The 13,994-nt window shown below is 40.6% G+C and overlaps 1 protein-coding gene across 2 annotated transcripts in view; it reads right to left on the bottom strand.

Moving 5' to 3' along the window:
• WDPCP (WD repeat containing planar cell polarity effector) overlaps positions 1-13,994 on the bottom strand; it is a 215,052-nt gene that overhangs the window by 86,512 nt on the left and 114,546 nt on the right. For both annotated transcript variants that reach the window (XM_055001704.1, XM_055001713.1), the window contains exon 13: positions 10,084-10,147. In XM_055001704.1, coding sequence (XP_054857679.1) covers positions 10,084-10,147 — 64 coding nt within the window. The remainder of the gene's footprint in view (positions 1-10,083; positions 10,148-13,994) is intronic.

Genomic DNA, 13,994 nt, shown 5'->3' with positions numbered 1-13,994 from the left:
TTAGCTTCCGGGATTTGACGAGATCAGGCTCACCTGGGCTATCCTTGGCAGTTATTACTTTTGTCTTGTTGATGTTCAGCTGTAATCCTGCTTTGGCACTTTCTTTCTTAACCTTTATCAGTAGTAATTTCAAGTCTTCACTATTTTCTGCAGGTAATGTGATGCCATCTGCATATATCAAACTGTTAATATTCTTTCTGCCTTCATCTAAATCTAATATAGTTTTCCTTCTTGTGCATATGCATTGAATAGATAGGGAGATAATATATATCCTTGTCTGACACCTTTGTCAGCTGGAAACCATTTTGTTTCCCTTTTTTCTGTGCTAACAGTGGCCTCTTGTCTGGAGTACAGGTTGCGAATCAACACAATCAGGTATTCAGCAGGAAACATGGCTACTCACCTAAACTATCAGATATTGTGGCTCACCAGTTTCACATAACACCATCCATATCTTTTCATGATTCAGATAGTCAAAAGCTTTGCTGTATGCTATAAAACTCAAAGCAGATTTTCATCTGAAATTTTCTGGCGTGCTCCAGTAAATTTGCAATATGATCTCTAACGCCTCTTCCTTTTCTGAATACAGCTTGAACATCTGGCATTTCTTGTTCCATATATGGTGAGAGTCTTGCACATCACTTTGCTTGTGCAGGAAACGCATTAGATGGTCTCATAGTAGCTGCCATCTTTGTCATCTCTTTATTCGGAATTGGAATGTAGATTGAGCATTTCCAATCTGTAGACTATTGTTCTGTTTTCCATATTGATTTTAGTAGTGCAGAAGTTACATTGAATTTTATTTTATAGTGAATTTTTAATGGTTGTGCATTTTAATGTTGAAAACATTTTGAGAAGTTTTAATTAAGACTGTAGTATATAAATATATCAAGTATAAATAAAACACTCCTAAAAGCACGCACATGTGCACATAGACACACACAAGGAAAATGCAGTAGTGTAGTAGGTGTCATGCATGCAAATGAGAAGTAAATGCTCAGCTGCTACAGCTCCACCGGCTCCAAAATTCACCAGTCATCCCAAGTGCAGTTCTATATTTCCTCTGGGAAATTCCCAGAAGGTTAGAGGTAGAAATGGGAAAAGGGGGACTACAGGGAACCAAGGGAAGAATGAAAATTTTACAGAATGAGAAGAGCAAGGAGTAGAAACCTGAAGTTAAAGCTGTAAATAGCAGGGAAATCAGCAACAATAAGATGAATAAGGATTCCACAAAAAGAAAAGGCCAAATAGAGAGGGGATTACTGTACTCAATATAACCAGGGTTCATTTCGAGGGGGAACGTGCAGGAACACAGTTCCAGCAGTTCCCCAAAGAGGTCACATGTCAGGTGGCCCCGCCCACCTGACTCTTGGCCATTTGGGGCTCATTTAAGCCTAGATTGGGGCTGAAACGGCCCGGATCAGGCCTCTGACGGGTGGTGGATCACTCTCCCACTCAGCAGCGGCCTGATCCTGACCATTTTGGGCCCCTTTTCGGCCATTTTCAGCCCCTTTTTGCCATTTTGGGCCCAATTTCAACCCTGAATGGCCAGGATTGGGTCCAAAATAGCCAGGATAGATGATATCAGGGGGTGTGGCACACGCAAATCAGTTATGCTAATGAACCACTTCCAGTGATTGCAAGGGGTATGGCATATGCTAATGAGTTATGCTAATGAAGCATGCTAATGAGTTCCTCTAGCTCTTTTTCTACGAAATGACCCCTGAATATAACCAAACAGCAAAGACATGGACCAAGGTATTTAGCAGTAGGCAGAGAAGAAAGTGCAGACCGCAGATGTAATGCAAGTCTTGTTAGTAAATGATAAATAATAACTCAGTGGTTTTTGGATTTTTAAAAGATTTATATGCTGTCTATCTAGGAGCCTGCTTGACACCACTAATAAGGTAAAAGCAAAACAATAAAAACATCAGAGCAATTATTTAAAAACTAGACAAGGCGTAAAAATGCAGAAGCCTAAAATGATATTCATAAAATAATCCTGAGGTTAGAAATAGATTGTAAAAACAGCTTGTAAAAGACTGAACCTCTCAATTAGAAAGCTGCTTTAAGAAGAATGTTTGGGGCTGGTGCTTAAAGAAGAGAAAGGTGCCAACCAAGACTCATGGAGGAGCCTGTTTGGTATAGAGGTTAAGAGTGGCAGGACTCTAATCTGGAGAGCCACGTTTGATTCCCCACTCCTCCCCCTGAAGCCAGCTGGGTGACCTTGGGCCAGTCACACCTCTCTCAGAGCTCCCTCATTCCCACTCATCTCACAGGGCATTTGTTGTTGTGGAGATAATAACAACATATTTTATAAACCACTCTGAGTGGGCATTAAGTTGTCCTGAAGGGCGGTATATAAATTGAATGCTGTTATTGTTGTTATTATTATTCCAAAGATGAGGTGCCACCACTGGCAAAGCCTTGTCTTTTGTTGCTGCCTGCCTCACCTCTCAAGCAATGGGACAGAGCAGGACTTGGGAAGAAGATCTCAACCAGCAGGCTGGGCAGTATGTGTCAAGTTGATCTTTCATTTACCCGGGCCTCATGTGGCTTAGGGCCTCAAAAGTAAGAACCAGCAGTTCAAATTGTGTCCAGATGCAGCCAACAAGCACAGATCTTTCAACATAGTGGTGATAACACAGGTGGCATTTTGAGCAACTGAAGTTTAAGAATACTTCTCAAAGGTAGCCCGATGTTGAGGACACTGCAATAACCTAACCTGGATGTCACCAAAGCATGGGTCACCATGGCCAGATCCTGCTTTTGAAGGAGTGGCCATAGCTGGCACATCACCTCAGCTAGTTAAAACCTGCTCTGTGCCACAGAGTGCTGAGCCTCCAACTGTAGACTAGGATCTCCAAACTACAAACCTGCTCTTTTATGGGGGGGGGGGAAGGGGTACAATCCCTTCAGTTTAGTAAGCAGCTTCTTCACTGACCAACTGTCAGGGACTGCCAATTTAGATCTCAGTAACTTCACTGCACGAGTCCATGGAGACATGAGTTAAAGCTTTATTGAGAATCTAACAGTACAGCACCACAGACATTTCTTGTCAGGAATAACTTTTCCCTCCCCCTACTAGGCATATTAACCCCTTCAAGCACAACCTACTCTACTCTAAACCCCACCCCCACCCCCAGCTATGTTCCCATCTATGCAGCAAGAAAGAAAAGTGAAAGAAAGTAGAATTGTTATGGCTAGGAATCCAGTCCTTCTCAAGCCATCTGGCCACATTTCCTTGGCAACGCTGATAACTGCATTCCTTCTCAGCTTCACACAGCTTCCCCAGCAAGTTTAATGCCCAGGGGCCTAATAGCACTCCCAAAGTATGTCACAGAAGTTCAGGTCTACAGCCCGACAGTGAACCCCAAACCCTCAGAGTATGGCAGAGGCCATGCCCTGACTCCATCAGCACCTCAGTGTTGTCTGGAAAGAGTTTCAATTTACTGAGCCCCCACCCACCATTTATGAGTGCTCAACTCTTGAAATTTGGGCATTGCATTCTGACATTAATTTGTTTTTTATTTATATGTTATTTAGTCAGCTTTTCTCACGGAGACTCAAGGTGGATCACACAGTGTAAGTTCATATGATCTTAGGCTGGGACATTCAACAAACAATACAATAGGGTATGGACTGCAGAAATTTGAAAACAAGCATAATTCTGAATATCCTAACAACCTGCAGTTTCATGAAGAGGCTTATCAAGCAAAAGGGATTGTGGGGGGTGGGGGGATGAAATGAAAACTATGAAAACTATAAAAGAAGAGTGAAAGGAGGTTTATGTAAAAATAAATACAACGTATGTAATTAATCTCTCAGAGGTGTGACATTTTCAAGATATCCTTTTGAAGCATGCTTACTTAGGAAAGTTTATCACAAGACCAGCATCTTATTAATTAGATGGAATAAGCTACATGATGAGGGCTGTACATTAAAAGTGTTCACACAGTTTCTTCTTTGCATAATTAAAAAGGAATGTTCATAACCTATAATAGAAGAATGTAATTGTGCAATTTAACATATAATTTAAATATTAAGATCAAACTAGTAGGGCAACTAGGATAAATTTTATTAGCAGCTCTAGTTTAAAAGCTTAATTTAAACAGACTGTCTTAATTATGCAAAAGAGTTGAGTAAATGTGACCGACCCTCTAAGGCTTTTTTTTCTTTCAAAAACAATGAAATCTGCTGCAGAGTCACAACATGCCGAGAGACGAAGAAAGCGCTCTAGCCTTTATCTACCACACCTTCATTGTCACGTTGTGTTGTAAGCCCTTCTAAGACAAGAGCTTCCCACAGAGCTTGCCCATGTGGCCTCTTGAGATTCAGCTAATTTTGCTCTTGTGGCAAACTGTATTGGAAGGAAGGAAGGCTGCAGAAACTGTAAAGCCTTCATTTGTTGTCTCAGTTCTCACATTTCAAGAATAGCATTCATAACTTGATATTTTCTACATAAGCTTAAAATGCAAAATGGGGTGTAGATGGAGGCTATACACTGAAGATTTACTGGAGTAAGCCATGGTGTCTGCCTATCTCAGAAGCCACAAGTTAATTTCTGTAGGGTGCTGCTGACTAGAGATGGGCACAAACCTGAATACGCACCAAAAAACCCTACGAAACACCCTGGTTCGTGGAAGCTCATTTCCACGAACTTCCACGAACTGGTCTACTGGTTCGTTTGGTTTGTTTTAAAACAGCAATGCCCCTTTCCATGCTGCTGCAAAGCGAAACTCCCGGCCAGCCAGCCAAGCCCCACCCGCAGTTTAAATGGCTATTTCCCCGCCGCTCCGAGCGGCAGGGAAATGACCATTTATATTGCGGGTGAGGCTTGGCTGGCCGGACGGGAACTCCCAGCTGGCCAGCCAAGCCCCACCCACAGTGGGAGTCCACAGTGGATGGGAGACTACCAAGGAAGTCCAGGGTTGCTAAACAGAGGCAGGCAATAGCAAACCACGTCTCTTCACCTCTTCCCTTGAAACACTTATAGGGGAACTCTAAGTAAGCTGCAACTTGATTACACTTTGCACGCACAATGTGATATTTTCATTTGTACCAAAATGTAAGTAAATATAAAGCCACAAATCCTGTTAATCTACACCAAAATTTGGAAATCTTGTTCACCAAGATAGAAGTCATGCATAAAAATTACAAGATGATAACATGTGCACAACAGACTCTACAACATTACTCCCTCAAGGACATACTGGATTTGAACCTTGCTCACAATCCTTTTCAGGTTGAGGAATATATTTCATCCTGCATTGGGCAGGGGGTTGGACTAGAAGGTCTGTATGGCCCCTTTCAACTCTGTGATTCTGCCCTCCAACAAAGCTCATAGTAGAGTATTAGAGTGAAAAACATGAAGATATCTAGAGAGAGTTTTTTAAAAAATGAAATACTTAGCTCGACAATTTATTGTATAAGGAATTAATCCATAGGATCATGGAGTCCTAAGGACTGCATTTGAAGAAGAGAACTGTGATTCTCGAAAACTTATGCTACAGTAAAGTTGGTTAGTCTTCAAGGTGCTACTGGACTCTTTTCTATTTTTGCTACTACAGACTAACACGGTTAACTCCTCTGGATCTAAGGACTTTTGACTGCTAACTCTGAGCGTTGAAAGTTATTGTCATTCATAGGGACGTGCAATTAGATATTGCCTACCATAAAAGTCATCCGAGTTACCCTGCATCAGATTGGGTATCAGAGGCAGTCAAAGGCTCAAAGAATGACTTCGGATCTGGCAACATTGAGAAATAATTCTCAGGAATTTAATGGAGCCTGCCTAATCCCCTCCCCCTTTTAAAATTCTCCCCATTCTCTGGCAAACAGCATTTTCCCCAGCTAATCATAGCCCTGGGACTGATCAGACAAGTTGCCTTGGCCAATCACATCACCATTCTTTGAGCAGAGGGAAATTTCATTACGTTGGCCCTTTTGTGCCATGAGTGAACTACGCTGCTCCTTGTGTTTTGGGAGAGATACTTTGCTTGGCTTACACTGGAACCTGGCCAGCTGGATCCTGTCTGGACTGTGCTTCCTGACAGACAACTCCGAAAGATGCATTTTTCATTTCTACTAGCTAGTCTTTCTCCCCTGGGGGAGGGCTAGTAAAGGGGGGGGGGCTTTTAGTCATGGGTGGGAGTTCAGGAAAGGTATTGTTTTAGGTACCATACAGTTTAATGTTTGTTTTGTTTTGATCTTTTGCCTTTCCTTTTTTGTACTTCTGAGGAGTTTGTTTCTTGTTTTTCATTGTTTTTTTTCTTGGTTTGTTGGCTTTTCTGGTGGCCTTTAGTTAACGAGATAACTGTTTCCCATATTTGTGCAAATTAGTTAGTGATTTGGAGTAATGTCACATTCTTCATTGCTTAGGATTGCTTAGGATCCCTTTACTTTTCGTAAGATCTGATTAGACAATGTTAAATGTGAATTGGGCGGAGGAAAACCCCAATTCAACTCACATTTAACATCTAATGCTCGCATTTAAAATAGTGGGGGGGGGGCACAAATCAGCTCCTGAGCATGCACAGAGGCAGAAGAAGGGCAGAAGTGCCATACCCCCCCTTCCAACCTGCACACTTTCACTAGCAAAGAAACACTGTGGGGGAGGGCTATTTGTCTTACTGTCGGTTCCACATGTCTGCCCAGGAGGCAGCAAGACAAACAGCTCCCCCCCCCCTTTGCTAGTGAAAGCGCATAGGGTGGAAGGGAGGTAATGACAACGCTTCTCCTGCCTCTCTCTACATTGGAACTAATTTGCACCTCACCCCCATTTTATTGGTGAGCATTATGTCACATAAACCAAAAAAGTGACTGCAATGAAGAAATCAGAAGGAGATTGAGACTTGGAAGAGCAACTGTGAGGGCGCTAGATAAGATCCTTAAAGATAAAGATGTCTCTCTGGGACCAAGATCGAGATAATCCAAACTATTGTATTCCCCATTACTATGTATGGATGTGAAAGTTGGACTGTGAAGAATGCTGACAGGAAGAAAATTGATTCATTTGAAATGTGGTGCTGGAGGAGTTTTGCGGATATCATGGGCAGCCAAAAAGACAAATAAATGGGTACGAGATCAAATCAAGCCTGAATTCTCCCTAGAAGCTAAAATGACAAGACTAAGGCTATCATACTTTGGTCACATCATGAGAAGAAAAAATTCTCTTGGAAAAGTCAATAATGCTAGGAAAAGTGGAAGGCAGTAAGAAAAGAGGAAGGCCTAAAATGAGATGGCTTGACTCAATAAAAGAAGCCACATCCGCCAGTTCACAGGATCTGAGCAAGTCTGTTAATGATAGGACATTTTGGAGGTCTTTCAGTCATAAGATCGCCACAGGTCGGAGGCAACTTGATGGCACATAACACACAATCATGTCACATATTAAAGCAAGTCAAGGTGGGGGAAACGTGTCATCTAATCAGATCCCTAGGTTACTTTACATAGGAGGGCAGGGAGCTGTTCCAGTTGGCAGCAGAGGGTAGGACCCAAAACAATGGGCTTAAATTACATGCACAAAGGTACCGGCTGGATATTAGGAAGAACTTTTTCACAGTCAGAGTAGTTCAAAAGTGGAATCAGCTGCCTAGGGAGGTGGTGAACTCCCCTTCACGGACAGTTTTCCAGAAGAGACTGGATGAATATTTGTCAGAGATGCTTTAGGCTGATCCTGCACTGGGCAGTGGGTTGGAATAGATGGTCTGTATGGCCCCTTCCAACTCTATGATTCTATTCTATGATTCTAAGGTTGTAGCATATCGACCTTTTAATATTTTCAAATGCCAAATTTTAAACAGGAAAGAAAGTTTAATCAACTAGTACTGAGGGCTACTTTTTATTTGCAGTTACTACATTTGGTAAAACAAAATGCCATCCCAGAAATTCAAAAGACATTTTCAAGTCTTCTTCAAATATGCAGAGGATATGGCTTGGGATTATTTAAGTCTGTAAAATCGGACCCTTGTCCAATTCATTTGAAAATTGGGTAGTCTTTAGAAGGGATTCTCTGATATTTTGATACCATTTAGTGAAAACCATCTGCTAAGGAAAATCTTCCATTTTCCGTGCATGAAAAACAATGGGCAGACATCCAATCCCCTCTTAATAAAAACGGAAATGGAACCTGACAAGTCTTCATGATACGACAATCTATCCAGAATTCTGAAACCCAATACACCTTCCCTTTCTTAATGTATGATACAGAATTAAAATGACAGTTTTCCCCAGTGAACACATCTAGTCATTAACTCTCTACATTCTACCAAAAATTGCTTTTTGGACCCAAACAATTCAAACAGTTGGGTACAGTTACCTAGACTAAGGAAAAGCACTGAGTCATTACTGACCCATGGGTAGACGTCACATCACGATGTTTTCTTGGCAGACTTTTTGTTATGGAGTGGTTTGCCATTGCCTTCCCCAGTCATCTACACTTTACCCCCAGGAAACCGGGTACTCATTTTACCGACCTCGGAAGGACGGAAGGCTGAGTCAGCCTTGAGCCAGCTACCTGAATCCGGCTTCCGCCAGGATCGAACTCAGGCCGTGAGCAGAGCTTGGGCTGCAGTACTGAAGCTTACCACTCTGCGCCATGGGGCTCTTACCTAGACTAAGATTTTTTAAAAATGTAATACAGACAACAAAATATTTCTAAAATAATTATTGGAACGTGCAATCAAAATTTTATTCCGGATTTCCTCACATAAAATCCTCAAATTAAATTTTATTGCCACATACTCCAAAGAAGGCAAGCCAGTCTGCATCCTTACTACAGTTATCAGTACACATCTAAGAAGCATAACTAGATTGTTATCTGGCTGTTCTGCCCTTAAAGGCATCAGCCCATAATAGTGCACCAAGTAATAATTGAGAAATTAATTTATTACAATAAAACCTTTATTGCTGCTGGAACAAACTGGCCTCTCTGAGAACAATAAAAGAGAAGAGCAGCTTTAATTACAGGCTTAACACTCTCTTTAACAGATCCACGAGAGAGAATTAAATATTATGCACTATGCATTTTTCATCTTTAAAAGCTTTTCACTCATTCAAAAAAAATATTTCAAAGGAGTTTCTGGTGACCCCGTGTGTTCTAGCACAAAGATTTTTTAAAAGTCCTTAAGAAAAAACAGCAAAAATACGCACATCCTAAATTCTTCAACCCCGCCCCCCCCCCACCTCCTGGGCCTTAACATCTCCCGTGGAATCCTGTAGTGTTCCCACAGTGAAATTGCGGAGAGAAGCCATTGAGAGATTTGAAGTGAAGTGTCATTAATATGCTGGTGACAGACAACTCTGCTTCTTTTTAAAAATCAGGTAAGGTAGCGGATGCTTCGAACCAGAATAAGGAACGGGCTGGATGAGGGTCAAAGAAGTGAGTGCAGACAAGACGGTGTTGCTGCTGCTGCCTGGTAAGAAGCTGCCCAAGAGTTCATTCTAGACGAGGCTGCAGAGGAGTTTCTAGATCCATCACCCCTGAGGGACGCTCACGTTTTCTTTATTTGATATATTTGCTTCGTTTATACCCCACCTTTTCCCCTAACGGGGACCCCAAGCTGCTGATCTTGTTCTCCTCTCCTCCATTTTGTCTTCATAATAACTCTTTGAGGTAGGTTGGGCTGATACAGTGTGAGTGGCCCAAGGTCATCCAGAGAGCTTCCATGGCAGAGGGGGGATTCGAACCTGAGTCCCCCTAGTCCAACACTTTAAACCAATACACCACACCAGTTCTCCACACCACACTACCTGTCATCTGTTTTGTTGACAGATGGAGATATTCTTATTTTCCCAGGCTCTTTATGCTATTTGATTATTGTTTGTGGTTCTCATATTGTTTTTTCAATTTGTACCATCACAGATGGTTGGTTATTGTAAAGCGGTCTTAGTACTTCTTTGGTTATTAGAGTTAGGGAATACAAATGTAATATGCACATCCCTCCATGCCTATCAATGTCAGCTGATCTTATGGATAGGTCCTACCTATCCCTACCCTTTTAACATGCACCAAAATTGAGCACAACTCATTGTTTAGCACCATCAAGCAACAACAATAACCTTCCTTCAGAAGGAACTTACCATAAATAAATCACGGGCGCCTAGATCAACAGCAAGCAGAAATGCCTTTTCAAATCTTTGATACCTGCAATATAAGGAGAACAGCATCATGTAATTTAGAGCCCAATTCTTTTTTTAACAGCAAGGAACAAACACACAGTCTTGTCACCCAACCCAAATTACACATTGCGTGTGTACTTATAAGCTGATAGCCCATATGAGAAAAAGCTACTTTTGGCAGGGCAATCAGGGGCATAGAAGTGATTGACCTCTCTCCCTGGTCCAAACTGCCTCTCCCTTAGGGTTACTAGTCTCCCACCCTCTGCCCTTGCTTACCTGGCTGGCAGGGGGGAAAGGTGGGGGAAATGCACTTCCTGGGGCATGCTCCCAGGCAGCACAGCACATTCCTGTGCTTCACAGTCACCTGATTTGGGCTCTAAATGGGCCCAATTCAGCCTGCTGCAGAGCATGGGAGAGTTGCTGTGAGGCTCCCGCATTTCACAGCAGGCCAATTTAGGTCCCAAATCGGCCTAATTTGGCCCCAAATGGACCAAAATCGGCCTGCTGTGGAGCATGGGAGTGCTCCCAGGGGCAGCATGAGGCCCTGCGTGATGACATCACTTCCCGGAAGCTCCACACTAAAGGTGAGTGCCAGGTCTCCCACCACCCACTGGGAAAGTAAGAGGACTTGGCAACCCTAAATCCCCCCTATACAGCTTTTCTCAAAGTGGTGTTGGAATTCATGTTGCCCTGTGTTCAAAATCCTGGGGAAGCTTTGGGACAAGGAAAGCATTTAGCCACTTTCCCCATACCACCTAACTGCCCCTAAGGCCTCTTCTTAAAAGCAAGGGTGCATTTACACATAATATGTGGTTTGGACTTGTAGAGCAACCAGGTCGAATCTATTTGTAGAAGAGTGTGGTTCTTCCATTTGTGGAACATAGAAAAGATATTGCACATTCATATATGATTTTTTTTAATGTATAAGTGAGAGAACAAAATAATAGAATAAGAATATTCTGAGTTTGAGAAGACATGTTATGTGTATCCACTGGGCCATAACATCTTCAGAAAGGAGAATTTAGATACAGAATGTTTCACTTTATTTTATTTAAAACATTTCTATGCCGCCTTTCCACCCAAATAGGGTTTCCAAGGAAGCAAACACCAAACCTTAAAACATTTCAACATAAAAAACATTTAAAATAAAATAAATATACACAATACTTCAATAAAAGCATATAAAGAGATATAACACCAAAAACCCAGGAGGAGACCAATAACAGCTATTGGGGGTAAGCCAAACAGAACAAAAAGATCTTCACCCGCTGGCAGAGGACAACAGTAGAGGAAGACGGATGAATCTCCCTAGAGAGCGAGTTCCAAAGTTTTGGTGCCATGACCAAGAAAGCCCTTTTTTGGCTTGCTACCCATCTAGCCTCAAATGTCAGGGGTACCTGAAGGAAGCCCTCTGAAGACGACTGGGGTAGACCAGTAAGTTCATATAATGATAATTTATAGGGGAAAAAGTAAATCAGGTGAGACTCTTCCTCTGCCTGCAGTTTCCAAACATGCTTTATTCTATACTTGCCTTCTTGATGCTGACTATGGTACGTTTAATTACTGTTACAATTTTTTTCATTTACTAAAAATTACAGCAAAATTTAACAGAACAAAGACTGAAATGACCCATGATAATACTTTAAATCAATCTGAAGTAAGTTTCATCTTAATTTTTCCAGCACCATCTCTCCACGCAACCAATTTAAGGATTTCTCTTGATGCAATGAAGGCCATTTTCACACGTCTCACCATAGCGCTAAACTCATGGAACAAGAGCGTCTTCATGGCATGATTTCTTTTTCTTTCTTTTTTAAATTTTTTTTTTATTGGTGAGTACATAGTTATTACATACACTCCCCATCATACCTAATTTATTTCAACCCCCACCCTTTCCCTCCCCCCTCCTTATAGACATCCAACAGCTTTCCAACCCTTAACCTATCTTATTACTTAAAATATTTTCCATTAAATTCTTCTAAATCATATATGTATTATATCTCTTACTCTAAGCATATTCAAATTCTCTTATATATACTCTATCAAATCCACTAATATATCCATTCTCTACATCACTATTTAAACTGTATATTTTTGATAAAGTCTCTTAATAGTAATACTAGCTTAGGTTAATTAATAGCTAAATTTTCCCATTAATGGTAAAGTTACTTCTCTCTTCTATTTAAGAAATCACAAATTAATAGTTCTCAAACTGCCACAGTCCTCCTTTCACATCCCATTTTTTTTCTAGATATTGTTTCAATTTCCCCCAATCTGCAATATATTCTCCTAGATCAAGGTCTTTGAGTTTTCTTGTCATTTTATCCATCTCAGCCATGTACAGCAATCTGTAAATCCAATCTTCTGTAGTTGGTATTTCTTGTACTTTCCATTTCTGCGCATATAAAAGTCTTGCTGCTGTAGTCATGTAAAATAACAATGTTCTGTACTGCATTGGAACATCTTCCATTCCCAAGTTCAGTAGCAGCAATTCTGGGTTCTTATTTATTTGGGTTTGCAAAACCTTATTAATTACTTCAATTATATCTCCCCAGTATTGCTTAGCTACCTCACAAGTCCACCACATATGGTATAATGATCCTTCATGCTTTTTACATTTCCCGCATCTGTCTGACATATTAGTATTTCCTCGCGCAATTTTCTTTGGTGTTAGATATCACCTGTACATCATTTTATATACATCCTCTTTAATATTTGTACAAGTTGAAATCTTCAGTGTATTTTTCCACAAATGCTCCCAAGCTTCCATTGTCATTTCTTTATGAAAGTTTATTGCCCATTTCACCATCTGGACGTTAACTGTTTCATCTTCCATGTGCCATTTTAGAAGTATTTTATAAATTTTCGAGATTTCTTTTTTACCTTCTTGTAAAATCACTTCTTCTAATTCCGACTTTTCCAATCTTATTCCTCCTTTTGAACAATCCGAGTTGTAAAGATCTCTGATTTGCCTATATTGAAACCATCCATAATGAGGAGATAACTCTTCTTGCGTTTTTATTTTTAACCTTTTATGTTCCATTATTGTTATCTCTTTATAGGTTAAACATTGTTGTTCATTATAAACAGCTCTCGGATCTATTACTTCGTATGGTACCACCCATGAGGGGATACCATCTTCCATATAGTCCTTGTATTTCTTCCAGATTGTGAAAAGGCTTCTTCTAATATAATGATGCAAAAACATAGAGTCCGCTTTTACTTTGTCATACCACAGATATGCATGCCATCCAAACAGTTTTTTATGTCCCTCCAAAGCCAGCAATTTACGGTCTTTTAGCATTATCCAATCTTTTAACCATACCAAACATATTGCTTCGTAGTATAATCTTATATTTGGCAGTTGCAGTCCACCTCTTTCTTTCGAATCTTGTAATACTTTCATTTTCACATGGGGTTTCTTGCCTGCCCACACAAAGTCTGAGATTTTCCTTTGCCATTTATCAAATTGTTTGAAGTTTCGGATAATTGGGATTGTTTGCAACAAAAACATCACACGTGGTAACACATTCATCTTGATTGCTGATATTCTTCCCAACCATGACACGTTTAATTTATTCCACTTTATCAAATCTCTTTCTATTTGTAGCCACAGTTTCTCATAATTATTTTTAAATAAGTCTATGTTTTTCGCAGTCAGCTCAATACCTAGATACTTCACTTTATTGGTTACCTCACAATTCGTTATCTCCATTAGTTCTTGCTGTTTTTGCTTTGTCATATTCTTACACAATATCTTCGACTTCTTTTTATTCACATAAAATCCAGCCAAGTCTCCAAAATCCTTTATTTTATCTATTATTTTTGGCATGTTGTCTATTGGATCTTCTACTATTACCATTACATCATCC

The sequence above is a fragment of the Eublepharis macularius genome, chromosome 1, assembly GCF_028583425.1.
Source record: "Eublepharis macularius isolate TG4126 chromosome 1, MPM_Emac_v1.0, whole genome shotgun sequence".
Classification (NCBI taxonomy): Eukaryota; Metazoa; Chordata; class Lepidosauria; order Squamata; family Eublepharidae; genus Eublepharis; species Eublepharis macularius.
Note: the sequence above shows the minus strand (reverse complement) of the source record. Positions and strands in the feature narration are given on the sequence as shown.